The sequence below is a fragment of the Scophthalmus maximus genome, chromosome 1, assembly GCF_022379125.1.
Source record: "Scophthalmus maximus strain ysfricsl-2021 chromosome 1, ASM2237912v1, whole genome shotgun sequence".
Lineage (NCBI taxonomy): Eukaryota > Metazoa > Chordata > Actinopteri > Pleuronectiformes > Scophthalmidae > Scophthalmus > Scophthalmus maximus.
Genome location: NC_061515.1, coordinates 8,160,066 through 8,183,085, shown reverse-complemented (window position 1 = coordinate 8,183,085; position 23,020 = coordinate 8,160,066). Strand labels below are relative to the sequence as shown.

The following is a 23,020-nucleotide window of genomic DNA, read 5'->3' as shown; positions in this document are numbered from 1 at the left end:
GTCAAGTGAACGTATTGATACCTCACTGTAATGTAAAATAATCTATTAATGGTCAGAAAGGCCATCACAGCTTCTCTAAACAATGATCAATACTGTTGCCAAGTTACTGACAATGTGAACCCGACTGATCCAGTCTGTACCTGTAACTCGCACAGAGACTCACTTATGTGAGCTGGGGGAAGTTTCATGGGGTCAGACCAGGCTCCGTATGTTTCTGCCTAACGGACAGACAAGGCAGATGTTTTCCTGGAGCCAGCATGTGGAAAATGATTTCGATACTGCATTTTATGATCAACATTTAAATGTTAACACGTTTTTTGGGGGGGTTGGAGATGAAAGTTATGAACGGAACACATACTTTGATCTGCACGGAAGGATGGTGTTCTCAGAGATGTGTGAACATGTTTGATGTGTCTCCTCCTCAGGCAGCCAGCCTTTACATCCGCTTATTATGCAGCTGGATATTTGTCCTGGACGATAATGTTCCTTTTTTGGGTATCCAAAGGAATCCCACGCTGCTGATTTTCATTTCTTTTTTTTACAGGGGGGGTTGTTGTGATATCAGTCCTGCCTCTTTTTGCCAGTTTCTCTGCTGCTTGTGTTGGTCGTTGACAGCCAGGAGAGGAGGAAAGGAGATGTTTACATACAGGGTAGATTCTCCATTCAGTTGCATTTATTTTCCCCAATACCCATAAAAAGCAAATATTCATGGTATGGTAACCATCAATTTCATAGCACTGCATCCCGGGGTTTCATTTCTCAGTTTAGTTAAGAGGGTGAAGCACAACACCAATACGGTTTAAGATTGCCTTTCCTCTTACACTGTACAAACTCTGAACACCGGATGAGTGACGCGTGTCGCTGAAAGGTGAACTTGAAAACAGTAAGAGCTCCTGTACCTGTTAGATTATGAAGTTTTGGTTTGTTTCTGCAGCATGATTATATGAAACAAGTGTCGAACAGGAGACACTGAGCCAAGAGCCTATACGATCCCAGCTTGGTGTGATTCTTACCGTGTGCTGGCTTGTTCACACCATATTGTGCTCATCAACAGGCACATTAACTGCCAGGATGTGTTGAGTGGGTGACGTACCTTATCCCTGTCAGTGGTGTAGTCACAGCTGCGTCCAAGTGACTGTTGTGTGCAGGTTTCTCCCTCAGTGTAGCCACAATCAACAAAGAGTAAAGCCTTCAGCTTGTGCTGCTTGATAATGCCTCTCTCTCTCACTCTTTGTCTCGGTGTAAATATTTCATTGGTTGTGTCATTATTGTCTGTAGTTTAATGCAGAGCCAGACGCCTGGCTGTTTGGTAAATGCTACTTATCTGGATTTAAGCACGTTTACTCACACTGTACACTATAATATAAAGTACACACACACACACACACACACTTTCCTCGGGCAGTCTCTTCAGGCAAGGTTTGGACAACCCAGCTGCTGTCTCACCTCTGCCGATACTCATTATTCATGGCCATGATGCTGAGAGTGAGCGAGAGAGAGAGAGAGAGAGTGTGCGTGTGTGTGTGCGTGTACGTGTGTATGTGTGTGAGAGGGAGAGAAAACAGCGTTTTTTTTTCTTGTAACATATTAAGTGCTGTTGGTTTTCTTTGTCTTTTGCTCTTAAAGTTGAACTAACGCACAATCGTCCGTCATTTCCCTCTCCGCTCTGTCTTCCTGTTTGACCTCTTTTCATTCTCTTCACGGGACAGACAAAAAGACAACAGAGGGTGGTGTGTGTGCATGCACGTGCGGCCCTGTGTGTGTGTGTGTGTGTGTGTGTGTGTGTGTGTGTGTGTGTGTGTGTGTGTGTGTGTGTGTGTGTGTGTGTGTGTGTGTGTGTGTGTGTGTGTGTGTGTGTGTGTGTGTGTGTGTGTGTGTGTGTGTGTGTGTGCGTGCGTGTGCGTGTGCGCACGCGTGCGCGCGCGCGCATGTACCGTCTCGTCCTGTGATTTAGTGCCAAGCTGGCAGCAGCGACCAGTGAATAGGGGGCCCCTTTCACACAAAGAGAGCACGGGACACACACAACCGCGCGCGTGCACTTGCACAACTCACAGTCAGTGCCAGACTGCCGGCCACCAACTGCACACCTGGCATGGCGCTATTATGTCACCAGAGTGTGTGTGTGTGTGTGTGTGTGTCTGTGTGTGTGTCTGTGTGTGTGTGTGTGTGTGTCTGTGTGTGTGTGTGTGTGTGTGTGTGTGTGTGTGTGTGTGTGTGTGTGTGTGTGTGTGTGTGTGTGTGTGTGTGTGTGTGTGTGTGTGTGTGTGTGTGTGTGTGTGTGTGTGTGTGTGTGTGTGAGAGATTGTGTAAGTCCAGCAGACACCATCTGCTCTGTCCTCTGTGAACTTGTCTACACCTCTCCTACTTCATTACACCATATCAAAATGTTTTTGAACGTTGGATTAACACCCACATTTTAATGGTACTGCTTCGTTTCCGTTATACTGCTTGGTTCTAGATGTTCCATGTTCTGTTTTACTGCTTCATGTGCAATCCAGCTGACGCTGTATGTACAGTTTTACAGCTGTATGTTACTGTAGTGATGCTTTTGAAATGTTTTCTACCCTGTAATTTTCACATGAGCTTCATACAGACTCAGTTTTTACTACAGTAAAGTAGACTGAGGTGAAGTATGTACTTACTTAATCCATTATCTATAAACTGTGTGAAATACAAAGAAGTGCTACTAAAATATGTCTTAATGATTTTATATGGGACTTCTCACATTGTGAGAGTGTTTTCAGCTCAGTTGTTAGTATTGCAAGCAAATGCAACAACTGTATTTGGGATATTTAAGGCAGTACACTGTGTTAAAGCAAAAAGAAAAGAAACATGCTCCTCTCAAATGTATTATGAATTGTTAGGTTGTTTTTTACGGTGGTATCATTTTTTACGCCCAATTTATATCTTTTTTTTCTCTTTTCTCACTTATCTTTCCTTTCATGACACATTTCCTTGTTCCCGTTGCCCCTCTACCCAACTGTGTTTTGCTGCAGAACAACACTGTGGGGGAGGGGAGCGCAGTTACACATCCAGTCAATAGGTGGCAGTAAGACACTTAGATTAAGACTCAGACCATGCGCTTGGCTTGCTGGCCTTGTTTTTGTCTCAGGTTTTTGAACACAATCTCTCTCATTCGAACACACACACACACACACACACACACACACACACACACACCAAGGGTTGGCTTTTGCCTGTTAAAATGTTTAACTGCTGTAAGTCCTCTGACTCACATTTGGCTTTTAGTTTTTCCACCCAAAACGCTGCTGTGTATGTTTGTGTATTTGTATGTTCCCTTCCCCAAGCTGTTGAGCACACCACTGCTCTGTTGTTTACATACCAACTTCCTCCTTGTTAGTCTGTGAGTCAGAAAAATGTAAAAAAAAAAAATGATACTGTCGTCTGTTATCTTAGTGTATGCCAACTCAAAGAAACAGCTTTCACAGTTATTTTGGGAAAACCCCACTTCAATCCTCAGGTGATCCTCTTTTGTGTCCAAACCCAGATTCCTCTGGAGGCTGATAAAAAAAAACCCCACTACCTTAGCTTCGATATTGTTATTGTCAGTTTAAGGTGATATAACCTTATATTGAAATCTGCTGATCTAATCAAGTGACCATTGTTTCTTCATATGACGCATTTTGCTTCCTTTTTTCTGGCTAATTCTCTGAAAGTTTGTCATTGTTAAAAATTTCCCCACATCTTCCCGTCAAAACAAGGACACTGACATGTTCTAACGGGTCGGACTCATTGCACCAGATTCTATCTCCAGTGAGACGTTTTCCAGGGTAAAAACCTTTATCTTTTTTTTGTTGTTGAGTTTTACCATTTTTTTATGTAATTAATATGTATTTATATTTGATTTTTCATGTCCTCTAAAAGGAAGCATTTGCTTCCTGGTTCATAACCTGTCACTCCACTCTCACATGTAACAGACTACATGACTAGAAGGTTGTTTCCACAAGCCTCTGAGTCATGAGGTAGACACACACACACACACACACACACACACACACACACACACACACACACACACACACACACACATGCGTAAGGAAAAAAAAATGTACAAGTGGCTCAAGTCCTCAAGTTTGTGTCTGCTTTGAAGTCTAGACGTGGAGCTCGCGCGGGTGGTGAAGGAGAGATTAATTGGGCCGTTTAATCTACACAGTCCCTTGTTTGAACCCTTTCAGCTTTTTGGCAGTGCCACGAAACCAAAGCCCTTTAGATACCTGCAGGGATTAAAGTTTCTGCCATGTGCCATTTTTCAGTCATGTGGATTTCTGAGTCGGGAGACTGCATTAGATCAGTGAAAGATAGATAATCAAATGTACAGTTGGGTATTAAGTGGCCCTGAGTAGTGCAGTGTAATAACTTTTGGTGTTTGCCTTGACAATCAGCCTGACCTCAAATGAATGTTGTATCACCTCTACAGATATACTTTTTCAACCAAAAGGTTTAATTTGTACAGTTATCAAGTGGAGAGAAGCCTGTTTGCCAACGTGCCAACAGCCTTTATTTCCATCAAACCCTTTTTCTGGAATATGCAAGTACAGTTATCTTTCATAAAAAAATAATCTTATTGGTCATGTAGCAGTAGAACGAGCTCCAAACTACTATCTTAAGACATCCAGCAGCTTATATAATAAGCAGCATGCAATCATAAACATAAAAAATATACATATATAATATCAAAAATATCAATGAAAAATATGTAAACATACAAAATATAAAAATGAAAATATACAAAAATATCAAGTGTATTTCTCCTATTATTTACTCCTTTTACCTGTGTTTTTGTCTCCACCAACTCCTGAGGGAAATATGTGGCTCTTTAGCCACTAAATGCTCCACTTTCTTCATCAGCAAGATGAATGTTGTAAATGTTGTCTGATGTAAAACAAAACCAGAGGAGAGGAAATGTGCTAAAATGATCAGTGTTGCAAAACAAGAGACCTTTACTTTTACACAGTCACTTGTTAATATAAAAAGATTGATGAGCAACTCTTGTTGTTGACTGGATATTTACACAGTGTACTACTGTGTTATGTAAGCAGTTACAAAGTGGGTTCGAGGCTCCCTTGTCAAATTTCATATGGACTAGTTCACATTATTCTTATTACAAAACAATGGACAATTGTATTTGTAGAGAAAACGGCTTCATTTCCACTATTTCCATGGCAAGTAACATCAGCCACCTTGAACTCTTAAAAGACAACACATTTAACAAGTTCATTATCACATGTATTTATGATTCAAAGACAATTAATTATATTTGTCCCATATAATAGTCTATCATCCTGGTAAAAGGTGAACTCATTTTCACTCAGTTTCCTGAGGTACCGGTCTCCTATCTGTTAAACCCCACACATGCACACCCACTTAACACACACATCACAATTAATTGGTTACTCCACCTGTAATTAACTTGAACCTTACATCAATGTTGTGATCAACACAACTCATTACCTGTAAAAGAGAGCCAACTCAAACAAGGCAGACTAATGAAAGCCAGAGGAGCGAGACTGAAAAGTGCCACAAAGAGAAGGGAAGGACACGGCAGTTGTACATTGTTTCAAGATATCATGACTAGGTCCCGATATGTGGCCGAATCCTTCTTTTTTAGTTATTATTCTTTTATTCTTATAACTTTATTGAGCAAGTGTTTTTTTTCCTGTTTTTCATGAATGTAGTCTTGAAAACAGACTAACTGCAATTGAAAGCCAAACAGATACTGAGATGCTTTGGTCCTTCCTTAGTCTATATAACATTATCCCACTCTGGTGTTTGTCTGTTTTCCCGTCTGCATCCATTCCATCACTCCACTCCCCATGATGGTTCTGTCTTTCAGTCCTTTGCTCTTCTTTCCTCGCACTGCTCTCCCTCTGTCTCTCCCTCTTTCATTACAGCTTCCCCTCCTTTGATCTGCCCTCATTTTCAGTCAATTCCATCTCTCTCGCATGCTTATCTTTTCTATTACGGTTCAGATCAATTTTCCTAGCCCTTCCTTTCCGTATACTTCTCTCACTTAATCACCCCTTTGTCCTAATCAGTCTCCTTTTAGTCTTTCCGTATTATTTGCTCACTTGATTTCTCATCTTTTCTTGCAATCTCAGTGTCTGTGTTTTACTCCTCTGTCCTTCATTAACCAGTGTACTTTTCTTTTTTCCTCTCACTGAGTTTGCTGTCTGGTGTTGCATGACTTAATCTGCATTCAGATGGATAAATGAAACTATTGCTCATGAAAAGGCTTAAACCCTAAAGTTCATTTCTCAAGGCACATACCATCAGCAACTCATTTATCTCTCATTTACAGTAGCTGAATGAATGGGGACACCCAGCAGCAACATGTTCGCCCTGCAGTTATTTGTATTTGCATTGAATTATCCTTCATTTGTAAATTACTGTTTTATGTGCCATAATATGATGAGGTTGTGTCATGATATGTAGAAGTAAGTTATTAACCACGATTGTAGCTCCTGTGGTGGAGTTACCCTGCTGCTTACGTGTATTATATGTCGGTTAACATTTTCCTGATGATTTTATGGTCTCAATCGCTTTTCAAGAAGTTTCAAGTCTTCTCCATTACAGCGTGAAGTTCATTTTGTTAACTGTGGTCTCATTTAGAGTGATTGGAGCGTGGATACAGCATGATTGACAGCTAGTACCGACAGATAGGTGCCTGGTTGCACGTGCAGGTGGGCACGCAGTGGACGAGCTCTCGGTCAGACAACCCCCCCCGCTCCTACTTCTGGTTCCACCAAGATGGTGCTTGTCAAAATGCTAAACTAGAGACTTCCAAGCGGCAGTTCACAAAATTCAATGGGTGACCTCACGGGGGGGTTGCCACTCACAACTGACAAAAAAATTACAATAATTCATTGTGTATATCTAGAAAAAGAAGGGAGTTTAATCCGCAGTGCTGCACAGTGTTTGTGTGTGTTCAAGCGCACATTCTTAGTGCCTGTTTGTGTGTTTGTCCCCCCGTGGTATACGTATATTTTGATAGCATCAGGGGGTCTCTTCACACCCCCTGCAGGAACCAGTTCTCACATAGTGGACCGCCCGTGGCCACAGTCACGAGCCCCTGGTGTTGGGTGACATGAAAGGGCTACAGGGGGGACAGCTGATGCACATGCACAAACTGTACTCACACAAACACACACAGACACACTTGCTCAGAGAAATGTTTTACAAATGCTGGAAACGGAATATGTCCTCTAGTAAATGTTCCTTCTAAATCTTGGAGTTCAAACTCTCTCTCCCTGCGCTTCAGGTTGTACATGGCATTGCCCCTTGACAAACAAGCTTTTCTTTGTGAGGGTAAAAATAATAATTGTATGTGATAACAATCACAGACACAACAACCGGCACTTAGAAATGCACATTTTATTGTGTGTGTGTGTGTGTGTGTGTGTATGTGTGTGGAGAGAGAAGATAATTGAAAATAGCTATGGAGATGGCTTTGTTTTAGCTTGGAAAAGATCCATTTTGAAAGGGGATGTAACTACACTGACACAATAGCATTATTTTTCCTTGCAGATGGGAACAGACTGACAACATTTCACTTTTTTTTTTTATTGTAGTCCAAGCCTTGAATCTCCCTCCTTCAAAAACAAGATGTGGATTTAATGTGTCTTAGTGTTATTTTGTTTTTGCTGTGTTGTATATTGTTATTTTACCTTGACAAAACAAGGTCTTGATCATATTCATTTTTGCAACATTACACTACAGAGGAAGGCCAAAAACACAATCGCCAAAAACAATTCATCAATTTAAAGTGCTTTTGTTTTGGAGGATGTACAAAATGCAAAAGACTAAAGTCACTTCAAATAAGTGTGTGATATTTTTAAATATTTCTTTCTACGGCAGTGTAGAAATGAACGCATTCATTGAAAGGGCATACTCCTTCTCCAACTGTACTGAGAGTTATTGTTTGTTGGTTTCTTAAAACCTGCAACATTTGAGACTTTTATTACAATCACATCTTCATCCAATTTGCAATCCAAATAATGAGTCTACACCTACACATTGTGTATATTTTGTCTGCTGGCATGCACAAAATGCAGATCATGAAAGTGGGTTACTATTTGTGCTCCTGTGGATTTATTTTTCTCATGATGGGAAGCAAATTTAAAAAAGGATTTCATGAATGGTTCAACTATTCCGCAATAACATTTGCTGTGCAAACATTATTTGTGTATTACAACATCCTTTTTCCCCCACTTCCTGTATCTGTAAACGAGTACCTTGTTTACTGTGAACTTCAAGTGAGCAGTCTCCAGTGCAGCAGGCGAAGAGATAGAGAAAAAACAAATAGTCTTTTAAAGCAGCTGAATCTTTACATGTAGGAGAGACTCCGTTTATAATGATCAATTCCAGTTCAGGGACTTTTTCTGTGAAGACCTGTCACAGCACTGTACGTCATATTGAGATCTGGCCTCAGATTTTGATGCCAAGCCTCAGTTTAGCTGAGTGGAATTGCTCTGAGTGGGATGAATTAATATGCAAAAAGTTGTTGGTTTCCATAGCATGCATTTCAGACATTGGAATTCAAAGTTTTAGGTAAGGTAACATGGGAAGGTCACAGGATGATTACATAACCAAACTATTGGTGGAACCGTATGATGCTAGCATGGACAACATCTGTCCACACTTTGTATACTTACTTCCTTGCCCACACCAGCAGACAATGCTGCACAGTATTGGGAATTGAAAGCAGTTTTTAATCGACACGTCACTGACAGGATGACAGATAACTCAAACTGTCAGAGCCTGAGAGTAGATGCCGGTAAACGGCTGCAGTACATGACAGAAAGATAAAAGAAGAACAGGAGAGAATGGAGGGGGAGTTGTAACAAGAAAACCAAGAAATATTCAACCCGTGTTTAGTAAGAAGGAAAATTACAAGATGAGGAGAAAAAAATACATATTTGGAACAAAAATTAACACAAATGAAAAAGTTGTTAATAAATAAGACACAAACATACTGTATGCACACTTTCCTTCTTTTACTGTGTGCAGTGTTATACGTTTTGATCATGAAGATTAAAGAAAATCTTCAAGGAGGAAAAGATAATTTTGTTTTGTCCCATAACATGCACACACACATACACAGTTGGACACATGTCTGTGCATGTCTGGTACATGTTGGGACACGTCTTCCGCCTGCATCCCTCTCTCCTGCTGTACGTGTGTGGCCATGAAGGTTCAGTGAATGTAACAGCCTATTGAATTGATATTAACTACTGATATAAGACTGTTATTCTTTTACAGAAATTGAACATAATAATCTTTGTATTAGTAGTTTGTGTTTCTTGTGCACGAAACTGAGGAAGTTTAAATTGCATCAACAGCGTCAATAGCTTTGAGTCGAGACTAAACACATGCAGAGCCTCTAGCCTCAGCGTGTGTGTGTGAAAGTGTCTGGTGTGGGAAAGGACTTGAAACGTGGATGGTATTGAGAGGAATGATTGCAGGTTAGGTAGATTAGGATCAGTTGCCCTGCATATGGTCTGTCTGTTCCTCGGCTTGTTAACTTAGTAAACAAACCAGTCATTAGTCCAAAGCTTTAATACAGACAACAGCCTGCATGTTTAAAAATACTAATATTTACATAATAACATTATGTTTACAGATCCACTCACTAAATTAACACACGCACGCACGCACGCACGCACACACACACACAGTACATATGCAAATTTCCAAATACAGTTATACAGTATATATTAGAGTGACAGTCACTAACTTAATTAACACACAGACTTGTGCAGGGTGTGTTTAAAGTTAGTCTGGGTTTCCACACACACACACACACACACACACACACACACACAGACAAACCTCCGCTCGTGTACACTCACATTAAGCGAATTAACAAACACAAACATGATGCCTGCTGGTGGGTTATGAATATATTAGCATAAATACTGACCAGACATATTATTATTTATCACATTAGTAGCTGCAAACCACACCGGCGAGCGTGACCGTGCACACACACACACACACACACACAATCACGTGCGCGCATCATGTCAGTAAATTAGGTCAACAGCCTTGAATTACAAAGAGTTAAACCTTATTATGTCTAATTAATAACGCAACTGTAGTACTATATGTGTGTTCGTGTGTCTAAATCTTGTGCACCTCTGAGGGATATATATCATGCACGTTAGTGTGTATTTATGTGTGCCTGTGTCCACTGCTTTGACTTCTTTGACAGCTGATATTAACTATTACGACCTCAATGACTTTTTAATAAGAAACCATTTCCATATGTAAGGTCCGTGTAGAGACGTGTGTGTGTGTGTGTGTGTGTGTGTGTGTGTGTGTGTGTGTGTGTGTGTGTGTGTGTGTGTGTGTGTGTGTGTGTGTGTGTGTGTGTGTGTGTGTGTGTGTGTGTGTGTGTGTGTGTGTGTGTGTGTGTGTGTGTGTGTGTGTGTGATGCGTCATGCCCTGGGTGCCTGGCAGTTTTTTTTTTAGGTCTCTGAAGCATACAGAAATGGGATCTAGCCCCTATAGCTTCCTTTGACACTCTCCCCCTCCCCCTCACGCTCTCTGTGTCTCAACCTCCCCCGTCCACTAATCCAAGCTCCCCATCAGCCATTCATCCTCCCCTCGGCTTCAACTCATGTGCTTTTAATGACGCACAGTACAAGTTCATTATCTTGATAGACTGACGTTGGGTGAAATCTCGAGACAGTATGGATAATCCCCATTTGATAGATAACTCCTGCTTCGTACAATGATACGATTCACACTAACACGGTGAAAGATTTGAACTTTTTTCCAAACATTTCAATTAGTGCCGAACAGATCTGACTAATCAGTCGATTGATAGGTGGCAGTCTTGACAATCAGTTTGACTTTCAAGTCATTTATCAAATAAACCTGCCAAACAGTTGCAGATGACAGTCTTTCAAATGTGTCACATGATTTATCTCTTTCAACTCGGGGACAGTTGCCCCAGGATCACAGTAACACAATTTATCATCACAAACATTCGACCTATTGTGACAGCTGCATCTTCTACTTTCCTGTTTAATTGAGTTTGTTGCCTGTTAAGTGACACTAATGAAAGCATTTGTTAATGAGAGCAGATAAAAAAAGCCTGTTGATTGCTGACCAAATAATTAACAATGTTAATCTCACTCCTGAAACAAATCCTCCGCCGCAAAGAGTTCTCACACAAATCGCTCGCATTTACTATCTCCTGTTTGTTAGTGGTTATCTATCCTGCGTCTTTGGTTCGCTTTTGTTTTTGTTCTGTAATGGCTGACTCACAGTCTTGAAAAAGGCCTGCAACAGTTGCCTCCTGCTCTTACATTCAAATCTAAATATCCTTGAGTTGGTATCCTCCAATATCCTTGTGCTGTTCATGATGGCCGGAGCAAAACCAGGGAACCAGCTTGACGTCAACCACTGGTTTGTGAACAGACGTTTGGAAGCCTGGAGTTTAGCATTTGGGTCAGCGCCGTCTTGGTTTATTGAAACCAAAAGTAACCATATTTGGAGGAGCTCAGGGTTTGGCCTGACTGAGAGCTTGTGCACTGCACGTCCCCCTACACTTGCGACCAGCGTGCTTAATCATCTATTTTACCCTAAATGGGACCACAATTTAGAAAATGAACACCCTTAGAAGACTTGAAACTAAAGATTGAGGCCATAAAAATGTTTACTGAAGTTGTAAATCATGGAGTCATTTTCTCATTGACTTCAATAGATACTGACTTATTTTCTTGCAACCAGTGGAGTCGCCCTCTGCTCATCATTCTGGTACAGTTTTTGGGCACTACTGCATTGACTTCACTTTACGAACCCAAGGATATATTGAATCGTTGTGCTTTGGTAATTAAGCTCTAGTGTCTGTTGTTTTGCATCAAGCTAGAAAGTCATAAAGTGGAACAGTTGATCACTGACATCAATAAACAATCAGCGAGCCATCTTCCCCGTCCATTAGTCATGCGTATCTCCTATTGAGTTCACAGGAAGTTAACAATGTCTTGCAGCGCTATGGGCAGTTAAAGGCTGGTTCCTGGTCCCCTACAGATTGCCTCTTGTATATGTAGCAGTGCTTCTGCTTTGGTGGATTCACAAGATGCTTCCTCTTTGACAGCACGTGCGCGCGCACACACACACACACACATGGTGTAAAGAGAGAGAAGATGAAAGGGGGGAAGTAACTTCTCTTATCATTCTATCTTATTCTCTCTCTCCCAATTACTTCCTATACATTTATACACACACAAGCGTGCAAACACCCGTACATACATGCTTCGCAAACACACACACTCACACTCTGTACTTGGAGCCCCTCTGCCAATTACTTTTGATATCTCCATACAATATGTTTGACCCATATACAGTATATTATGGCATTTTCTTATGTACCACATACATTGAGTGAGCACGTACTAAAACACACAGACGCAGACAGAAGCTTTGATGTATCAAAACATTCTGTCTCATGCACACTCTTGCGCAGAGGGTCATGCCTGTAGTTCAGAAACTATGTGAAAGTAGGTTAAAGCTGACATGTTGTTGTTTAAAGGATTGTGTAGGCTGATCATTAATACCATGCATATGCATGTATATCCACATCACGTGTGCATGAGCAAGTACACATGCATGTGCATGCACACATGCATGTATTTGGTGTGAACATGCCTGCAAGAGAATATTTGCATATGCGAGTGTGTGTGTTTGGTTAATCCGTGATGATGATGCTACCTGCCAAGACACCCACACAGCGTATCAACAGTTGTTGCTCTAAATTAAGCTGCTTAATTACTGCAATTAAACTCTGTGTGCGGTGTTTATGTGTGAGTTTTAGTGTGGGGATTTGTGGGCAATGTTTGTGGCGGGGGTTTGACGGAGGACTTGTGTATGTCCATGTGTATTAAAATGTAGATGCCTGAGTGTGTGACGTTTATTTTCCACATGCCTGTGAATCAAAGATTACTCAAGTTTAAGAATTTGAGTGTGAGCAGTCGAATACAAGCCTAAAGAAAAATAGTAAGTATCTTTGAAGAACTACTCTTTCATGTCAGGTGATGTCAGTTATATGTCATGCCGGTGTGGGGAGTAGTCGGAGAATGAAAAGTACACAAACTGTCTTTTAGATAATTTAGGTAAATCTATAAATTACAATTATTAAAAAATGTAACATAATTTTGTCTCTTCAAGTAAATCACATGCAAACCTTTGATGGGCCAATCACAGAAGAAACTGCATGGTGTAAATACATTAAAAAATATATTTGTGTTTTTTTATTGAAAAAAAGGAAGATGCACTGGCGCATTTATAATAAAATGAGCAGTTGTGCTATAACTTTACAACAGATAACTTTCTTTATTAACATGTAATTTAGTATGTCTGAATCTCTCTCGTCGACTCAACTTGTTCTCCTTTTAGGTCAGCCTCAACTTTTTGTCTCTCTCCCTCCAAATTCATCATTTCATTTTTCAACTTGCTGTTGTTGACATCTGCCCCAGAATGTTTCACTGTCTAGTGGTGGGCGGGGAGGTTTACTCTGGAGGCAGACAGCCAGAGGGATTGGCTGATCGAGGAGGACGGGGGAGGGACTAATGTGAATGAAGGTCAGACAGGCCTTCCAGTCAATGGTACTGTGAAAAGTATTGGTGTGTGTGTGTGTGTGTGTGTGTGTGTGTGTGTGTGTGTGTGTGTGTGTGTGTGTGTGTGTGTGTGTGTGTGTGTGTGTGTGTGTGTGTGTGTGTGTGTGTGTGTGTGTGTGTGTGTGTGTGTGTGTGTGTGTGTGTGTGTGTGTGTTCTCTCCTTTCTTGAAATAGCTTTAGTTTAAATTACATTTGTTTTGACCAAATAAATTGATCGTTCCAAACGTCAGCTAATGTCTGCATAACTTCTGTGTCTGAATTAGGCACATTATATGAAAAAGGATAAAAACACCAAGAATAACAATCCAAACCAAATTCAGTCCAAAGTATTTCATGACATCTGCTAAGGCATTGAGTCAAAGAGCAAATATACTCAAAGGGTTATAAACTGTTATTGCTCTGCATAAGGCATGCATATCCAGATTGGTTGCACGGGCGGTGATGTTTAATAGATTACAGATTATATGCACATAAAGATGATCTTATTATGCTGCATTAAGTCCTTATTTTCCATGACAAGGCAACACGTAGCTAAGCATGTTGTATACATTAAGCTGCCATGATGCATGAGGGGGTGTGTGAGTGTGTGCTTACACGTCCAGGTGTGTCCTGCTGTCACATAAAAGTCTATTAAAAAGCAGTAAACTCTAAGTGAAAAAATATTTTGACAATATTGTGACAAAACATAAGTGTTTCAAAATGGTTTAAGACATCTGTTGAGATATATAAAAAAAATACTAACAATAAAAACAGATCCACTTGTTTCCTGCTCTTCCTTAAAAAATTATAAGTGTTTCAAAATGGTTTAAAACATCTGTTGAGATATAAAAAAATACTAACAATAAAAACAGATCCACTTGTTTCCTGCTCTTCCTTCCCGCGTCTCTCTTTCTCCGTGCATGTTCTGTAACATGCTTAGCCATGTGCTAACTTGTGTTATGGAAAATAGGTTTTTAATGCAGTTTAACGGGATTATCTTTATGCATCTAATCTATAATCTGTTAAACATTATAGCCCATGGCGACCAATCAAAATGTATATCACGCTAAAGAGATTAGGATAAGTAGGAACACTGAACCCATATATGTAGGGAAGGGATATGAGGGCATCTTGTTATGTTTCTATTCATGTAACAAATACACATACACTGCAGACACAAACTGCGACCATGCTCATCCTTTCAATCCACTGCTAAAAGGGTGGTCACGCTGCCTCAGAGTCGGGTTGATTTCCAGTTGGGCCTGGTTCAGTCAGGTGTAGGAGTTTAAACCCGTTTGTTTTTATGTGAACCGGCTGAACTGACAAGTTGGCAAATTAAATAGTTGCCTACATCAGCAACCTGTGCCAGTGGCGTCATGGCACATAATCCAACTCTTGTTCCATTATTAATAAGCAATATGACGGTGTGTTCAACATAATATTATAGTTGTTGATAAACAGACTAATTTGGCCATTGACAATCTGGGCGCAATTTAGTGCTGAGCAGAGATCAGAAACATGAATGAGATCAAATCGAAGTAGAGGGTGGGGCAAAGACATGAGGCGCACTTTGTGTCAGTTTACTAGAAACTTCAGTCATTTTTTTGGGATGAGCATGTGACGAAACATGGCAGACTGAGTCCCCAAGAAAACTCCTACTCAGCTCCAAAGTGCAACAAACAAAAGCAGTCAAGAAAAACATGGCCAACATCAAATCTTCATCCCATTTCTGAAGTCAGTCCTAAAAACAGGCATAGTACTGTAGTGGAACTACTGCCTCTGTGTGTAAAACTGTAAACTGAATGACTCCCCTCAATAAATACACAACGGGCAGCGCTTTGGTCACAAACGGTCCCAGAACATGCAGTCACCAAAACAAACACATCAGTGGCCGAGACACCATGTGTGTGTAGCGTGTCGCTAAAACGTGCTTGTAAAGGAGACAGTAAATTGTTCGAGGACCTGTTGAGCAAACACTTAATAAAAGTGCTGTCTTCAACCAAGTGGCAACCCACTGTGACGTCACACACCGGTTTGCGAACTGCAGTTTAGAAGCCTTGGATTTAGTGACCGGTGTCATCTTGTTTTTCATTTATTTATTCAGATGTAGCCCTATTTAGAAGAGCGTGACCGTTAGGTTGTGTGTCCACGGCCCGATGCATACGGTGCTTTATCGTCTATTTTATTCTAAATGAGAGCATAATTTACTAAATGAACATCATGCTGTATTGGAGAAGACTTGAAACTAGCAATTGAGACCATAAACTCTTCAGGGAAATGTTAATTTTGATGTTATAATCAAGTGAGAAGTAAAAACAAACTGACTTCTTCTACCAATGGAGTCGCCCCCTGCTGGTAATTTGAGAGTATACTGATTTCAGCCACTTCCGCATTGGCTTCACTTTTTGGACCCGGTGACAAAGTCAATTTTCTTATATAGTCTGTGTTCAACACATCTCCCATTTGCTGATAAAATTGCCATTGTTGTTGTTGTTTTGAACCATCTAATAGAAACAAGCATGACATTACAATGTGTGGTCAGGTTATGCTGCGTGTGTGTCTGATTTATGATTTAAGACCCTTTCACCGTTTCAGTAGTGGCTTTTACTAAAGCTCCCAATCACCTGAATCAATTGGTTCTGTCACACTTCTTCAAAGCACCTGCCTTCAAAGCCCTCATCTCTTTTCTCCTCCTACTCTTCTCATTCTTTTATCCAGGGGCGGAGTAGAGACAGGGCCATTTGTAAACAGTATAATGATATACGGTCCCGGTCTGAATTATCGGCACCACTGTCAAATACATACTTCAGGATGGTCTTTTGAATTAAATGCAAACCAACCATTTTTACGTTACCAGAATATTTCAATAAAACGTCAATAATATTTTAATAAAACATCCAAGGTTACTAACCCTGCATTTTGTTTTAAATAAATCTGGTTTTGTAAAAAGGGTTCAGTTGCATTAATTTCGGAAAATATTCAGAATTATGCAATTGGGATTCAAGGAAATCCAGGACTGTATAGAGCTCTGCTACAGTAAATGTTAGTGATTTTAAGTACAGCAGCTTACAGTAAAAGCAGCATTGGAAACGGTATCATATGGGTGATGAAGGATAGATGAAAGCTGAAATAGTTATTGTATCGCAGCATTGCAGCGCATCAATAAAAATAACAGAAGTTCTCTGGAGTTTTCAATTGGAAGTGTTTATTTTAGCCTTTTGTACGAATTCATGTCTTCAGACAGAACTAGCAAATAACAAATTAGCTTTCTACTTAAGTCAATCCCAAATAGAGCATAGTAGTCTGGACTGATTTAGATAACCAGCATAAATCAAAGCCACCAGTTTTCTTCCATCCTTTCTTCCAACGAGATGAAATCAGTCTAGACAAAAGATAACTATTTTCACCCTTTGCTTGAATTCTTTCATTATGTTTCAGATTCTTTGTTTGCTTTTTTTTTAAACAGTTTTCCCTTTTTGAACTGAGCATTCAAGAGAAACATTGAGTTGTAACCTTGGCACATCAAAATGTGTAAAAGCAGACGTTGACCTGAATTCATTATACAGACGAACAACAGATCCACCACACTTAAAACTCGTCAGTCGAGGGCTTTTTTTTCAAAACAAGTATTTGGCAGAGTTGAAGTGATGATTGTTTGATAATGTGCATGGCATTAGCCTGGCATGCTCATGGTGTTATTCTTGGATGAAGACAACGGCAGCTTAGATGTACACACAGCTGTTTCCTTTAGTGCGCTCCCGGTTTCTCACTACCTGCCCATCCATAATCACATGCCTGAGGGTCCAACCCCAAACAAGTCAGGACCCACTCTTATTTTTTCAATTTAAATATTGCTCTGCCTTTGTTTTATTCACTGTTTCCTGTTCTATCTTTGCACTTCTACGTCAAAGTTAAGTGAATTTTAATAGCTTTTAGGAAAATTGTGCCGTCCTCCACCCATTGTTTGTAACTGTTGTGACAAAAAACTACATCGCTCTGCGACATGGAAAACAAATGTGAGGTTGAGGGTTGTAAAACACACAGGTCAAAGCAGAAGCCCTGGCTTTGTTTCAAGAGATAACACTTTCATTTTATTTGCCTAATAATGGTAACTAACATCATTATTTTTCATTTTGTATTTCTATGTTGAACTTATCATTTAGTTATCTGCCTTTTGCATCATTTTACAATTCACTGTTAAACTACTCGTTTGACTTTGTTGGTTTCAAGGCCTCCATTCTCACAAATGACTACAAAAATACTAAAATTAAAAGTAAAGGAAAGCATCAGAGGGGCTATGCATACCCTGTGTGTGTGCGTTATATATTGACTACTGTGTATATATATGCTATAGGTAATATAATAACTTTTTTTTAACAACATTAACGTTCTCTAACTAATTGTTAACAAATCAACCCTCTTAATTTAAGGAAACTTCTTGTAAATTATTAGATTAACAAATTTCGTTCTACAACATAAACCTATGCTGATGAGTTGGGGTTTTTTTGCCTGATCCATGGTCAGAGTAGACCCATAACAGATCTGAACCGTGAACCCTCTCTACATCGTGCACTTACCAACAGCAGAGGAAGCAGCTGTGCTTTGTATCAGAACAGATAGAAATAGGATGAACAAGCTAACACTTCCTGATGAAACGGCCCCAATCTGAGTCTATGGCCAACAATAATACCATTGGCACGTCTGACACAAAAGGGACTGTGCTGCTGGTTAGGCTATTGAGTTTATTGGGGGATCTATATATGACTATGGCCTTGACTTAACACATGAGACTTTTCCAAAGCATCACCCTGTTCAAAACACAATCAACGCAGTAACCCCGAGAGCTATTTGATAGCATACAACCCACAAGGTTGCTTTTTTTTGTTGTTTAATGCAGGTCTGGCCTTGTATGAAGAGATCACTAGGCCAAAATTCTTGTGGGATCGGAAAGTGACGCAGAAAGTCATGCTCCTGGTGTGACGGGAGTCGGCATGAAAACTAATAGGATGCAGTTGATGCAGGTTAGGAGTTAGACCTTGGCAGGGGGACTGAGGCCAAACAAGCCGACATCTCTCGTGAAAGTTTATTATAAAGTTAAATGTTACAAGTGTATAAGCTGTTTTTTACCATCCTTAATGGTAAAAAAAGGAAAATGATGAATATATTGTGGAATACTGTAAGACACTGCAGGGTTTTGGATACAACAAAATTGTACATTCTCATGATTCATCAAGAAGTGTATAATCTAGGATTGTTGTGGAGCTAACATAAAACATCAATACCCACACATACACAAAAAATTGAAAATGAAGACAGAAAGACATGTACAGTCATATCACATTGACTTGTTTCTTCAATAGTTACATGTTACACGAACTGACAAACATTACAAATGTGTTATAATCCAAATAAAATAATAATTACAAAAATTAGATATAACAAATATTGTAAGACAGCGCAAAAAGCTGGCTTCTATTTTCAACCAGCTAAACATTCGAAGCATTATTGTAAAACCCTGATTCAAGGTCTTCAGTGACAAACAGGAGACGAGTAGCTGTTCTCTAGTCATTGCTAAGACAGGAACTATGTTTTAAGTAAAACAAATTGAATGTGTTAATGAATGATAAAGATCATTTCATAAACTAGGCTATTTTTTAGTATTGCAGCAATTTGAAATGAACTGCATTTTGAAATAAATGACCATCAAACCCTGAATGTATTCTTATACAGTGTGCGTTTGCCTTTAGATCTGATCACGTGTGATTGATGGAACTTTCTGACGTGGCTGGCTCCAGAAATCGTTAGTGCATCTTAATGTCAATGATGATGAGCTTTGGAGACTCTTTCACTCCGGACAATTATACTGTCATCATCCTCAATCTATCTGGCCCGTGCTCATCTTTGAACACACAGTCTTTCTCTCTCTCTCTCTCTTCCGCACACACACACACACACACACACACACACACACACACACACACACACACACACACACACACACACACACACACACACACACACACACAAAACCCCCGTCATTATCATTAGCTGTGCAGAGACAGACAGAAAGATGCATGTGGCCATTCAAAGAGTAAAGACGGTGTTTGCCTAATTGGACTGTGTGTGTGTACTTGTGCTTGTGCTGCTGCAAGTGCAAATGTATTTGTGCGTGCCTTCATGATATGATATGTCTCAAACCATAGCTTAAGCAGACACTCAACCATTTCCAGACCTGGGGCCAAATGACAGTTACATCATTAAGCTCTAGCAGTGAGCGTTGCTCTAATTTAGCATGAAGGCAGTGTATCGTCCCCTCTCGCTGTGTATGACCTTCACATTCCTGGGAGGTATGATTGCAAGGCGGTATTTTTAATACTTGTCAGTGATTGTCATGAGCTGGGCTCTACCAAAGTCTTGGTACATTCAGGCTGCGCCAACAAGAGAATGCTAAAGGGGATGACTGATGAAACCATCTTTGAGATCAGCTGCAGTGATTTTCGGTTGGCAGTTGGCACAACTGGAATTCTGGCAGTTATGCTCAAGCAGTATCAAACAATATGACTGCTTGGTTGAAATTAGCATCTGTATTTCTCTAATCAGCCAGGGTCTGGAACCTGTAAGTACATCATGTAGCTTATAGGCCATATACTGGGCAATTTTTTTTTTTACAAAGCATACTGTATCATAACTCTTGGCCTGATAATTAGCACCACTGTTATGTGACATCAAATGACAGAAGAAATTTGCAAAGCTGCAGCATGTTGACACAGAAATTCTGTATAATATCACTGATAATAACAAAAAAAATCTAAATGAGTTATTAAACTTGATTTATCTTTGTTGTATGTGTGTGTCTGTTTCCAGAGGGAGTGTGTGAGGTCTGGTTGACCAGTGAAGACACAGGAGCCTATGGTAGAGACATCGGTACAGACCTGCCCACATTGTTATGGAGATTGGTGGACGAGATTCCTGAAGGAGCCATGCTGAGGCTGGGTATGACCAACCCACCCTACATCCTGGAACACCTAGAGGTATGTACAGTACACACACACACACACATGCGCACACATCAGAGAGAATGATGCATCAGTGATTAATAAAACTACAATATTTATGAACTCCAGAGTTTTTCCTTTTCTCCACTTTGTTTTTGACCAATTACTCTCCTGTGCGATCCCTTTCTGTGGACAAGTAATATTGCTTTGTTAGATTTAATAAACTAAATGCCTTTCTGTTTTGCTTACCAAGCAGTTAAGCTGCAGCGCTCACACTCCATTCATTAGAGCAGTCCATTCTCTTCTTTTTCGTAATGAGTCAATTAAGGACCATTGTGTCCTCTTTAGCAACCTCATTTTATCAGTCATTAATGTCCTCCCTAATGGAACAATGGACATTGTTATCCCTTCTCTGTCTCTCCGTCCCTCTCTCTGTCTGTTGATGCATGCCTGCCCTGTCTGTCAGACATGCATATTCTATCATATAAATCTCTTTTATTGACATTCTCTCTCTGTCAATCTCTTATTTTTTTAAATCTTTGTTTCTGGAAGTGTTAAGAGTAACAAAATAGTGCCACGTTATCACCATGTCCCACCACCCAGTGACAAAAGACATTTTCTGGTTCCTGCTTTCAGACAATAAATCTAGTCGGAGTGTTTTGGATGCAGAGGACATATCTATTGAGAAGTTTCCTTCATTTGTCCATATTATGTGGCCAATTATGTAGATAAATAAAGGCACTCTTACAAATATTCTTGTTTTAGTTTGTGGTGAGTCTGGTCAGTCAGAAACCCATTGTTGTGAAATAATCCTTAAATCCAGACACCAGGATGTAGCTAGTACCAAGACGATGTTTTCTTCATACAGTTACACAATCTGTCATATGGTGATTGCTCCAGAATGAGGTTATATTTGAGTTTGAGAGACAGTTTAGTTTTTCAAGAACAGCTATCAACACCCTCTAAAATTACCTCATTTTCCAGAAACAAATAATAATATACAAACATATTATACCACAACATAACCGTTAATTCTCTATAAAAAAAAGGAAAAAATACTTCACTAAACTAAAAATCAAATCCTCCCAAATCCCAAAATAGGAATTACTGTAGGAGTAAGTACATGGAAACATAGTATATGGCAATACAAATGTGCTAGTTGGGGTACCTTACTGTAATGAACTTTATTTTACAGTATGTCTGCACTGTGATTTTTTTTCACATACTGGATATAATCAAGAAAATAATACAACTCTTAATTCTGTTTAGCTTCTTACCCAATTTTTTGTGCCAGCACATTTGTAAATACTTACATCTTCATTGCTTGCTTGTATCATATATTATATATATACCTGGAGACCAATACATACAGAGAGAGTGCATAGAAAGATTGAAAGTATCATTTTGTAATTAGGTTATTTTATTGTCAGTAGTTTAGCAGTGAAGTGTATTATAAACACTGCAGAGTGTATATGAATAAGAAAGTAACATGAATCAGCCCAATGCAGTTCAGGAAAAGTAAAACAGGATGGGGTGTGTGGGATATGTTAAAGAAATAAAGATGTGAGTCAGACAGATTTTGTTTTTTTGGTCATTCATTTTAGACCATATGTTAATGTCGATATATTCGCAATCTAGGAAAGCCCCAATGTCCTCCCTGAGGATTTTCCTTTGGAAGGATGGAAGCAGGAAGGGAGGACACTGGAAGGCTGAACGAGTCAATGATAACCTAGAAAAATAAAATTACCTAAAACTTTTTTTATGAAAAAAAAGTGAAGTTCACAACAGATATCCGTTTAAATCAAACAATCAAGGAATATTGTAGATCATAGATTAATAGAATCAGGGTATAAATGAGGGGAAAAAACGGGGATGAAGGCCCCGGGATAGAGATGAGGGGTAAAAAGGAGTAAGAAAAGTGCTGTGGGAAGCAGCAATGGAGGTTGTAATTAACCAGGGGTTAATGGAGGTGGCTAATTGTCCCCCACATGTATAGGTAGGCTTTCTGCTTGGCTACATTACAATTAAAAAACCACCCTCCTAATGATAGGGAATAACAATTAACTGATAATTAGAAATATACTAGGACGACTAACTGGCTCGCTCTATGTGAGTGTCTGTGTTAAGAATCATTTCATATGCTACTGGCCCTTTTATTGTTAACGTCCATACTTTGAATTGAATTATATCTTTTTTGGTTTAATCCCTCAGTCAATTAACCTACATAAGGGAAGATAAGAGCACTCGTCTTTAACTTATCATTGTGTTTTGTTGCTCCTGTGCTCCATTTACCCTTTCTCCGCTTCCCTATGAGCCTTCACACCTCCCTCCTCATTCCCTTCCTCCCCAGTTTCCCTATTTTTTTCTAGTTTAACTTAATATATCTGTCCGTTGGTTATGAAA

The 23,020-nt window shown here is 39.8% G+C and overlaps 1 protein-coding gene across 2 annotated transcripts in view; it reads left to right on the top strand.

The window, feature by feature from the left end:
* Window positions 1-23,020, top strand: part of cdkal1 (CDK5 regulatory subunit associated protein 1-like 1) — a 195,511-nt gene that overhangs the window by 92,818 nt on the left and 79,673 nt on the right. For both annotated transcript variants that reach the window (XM_035629576.2, XM_035629575.2), the window contains exon 9: window positions 20,487-20,653. In XM_035629576.2, the coding sequence (XP_035485469.2) occupies window positions 20,487-20,653 (167 nt within the window). The remainder of the gene's footprint in view (window positions 1-20,486; window positions 20,654-23,020) is intronic.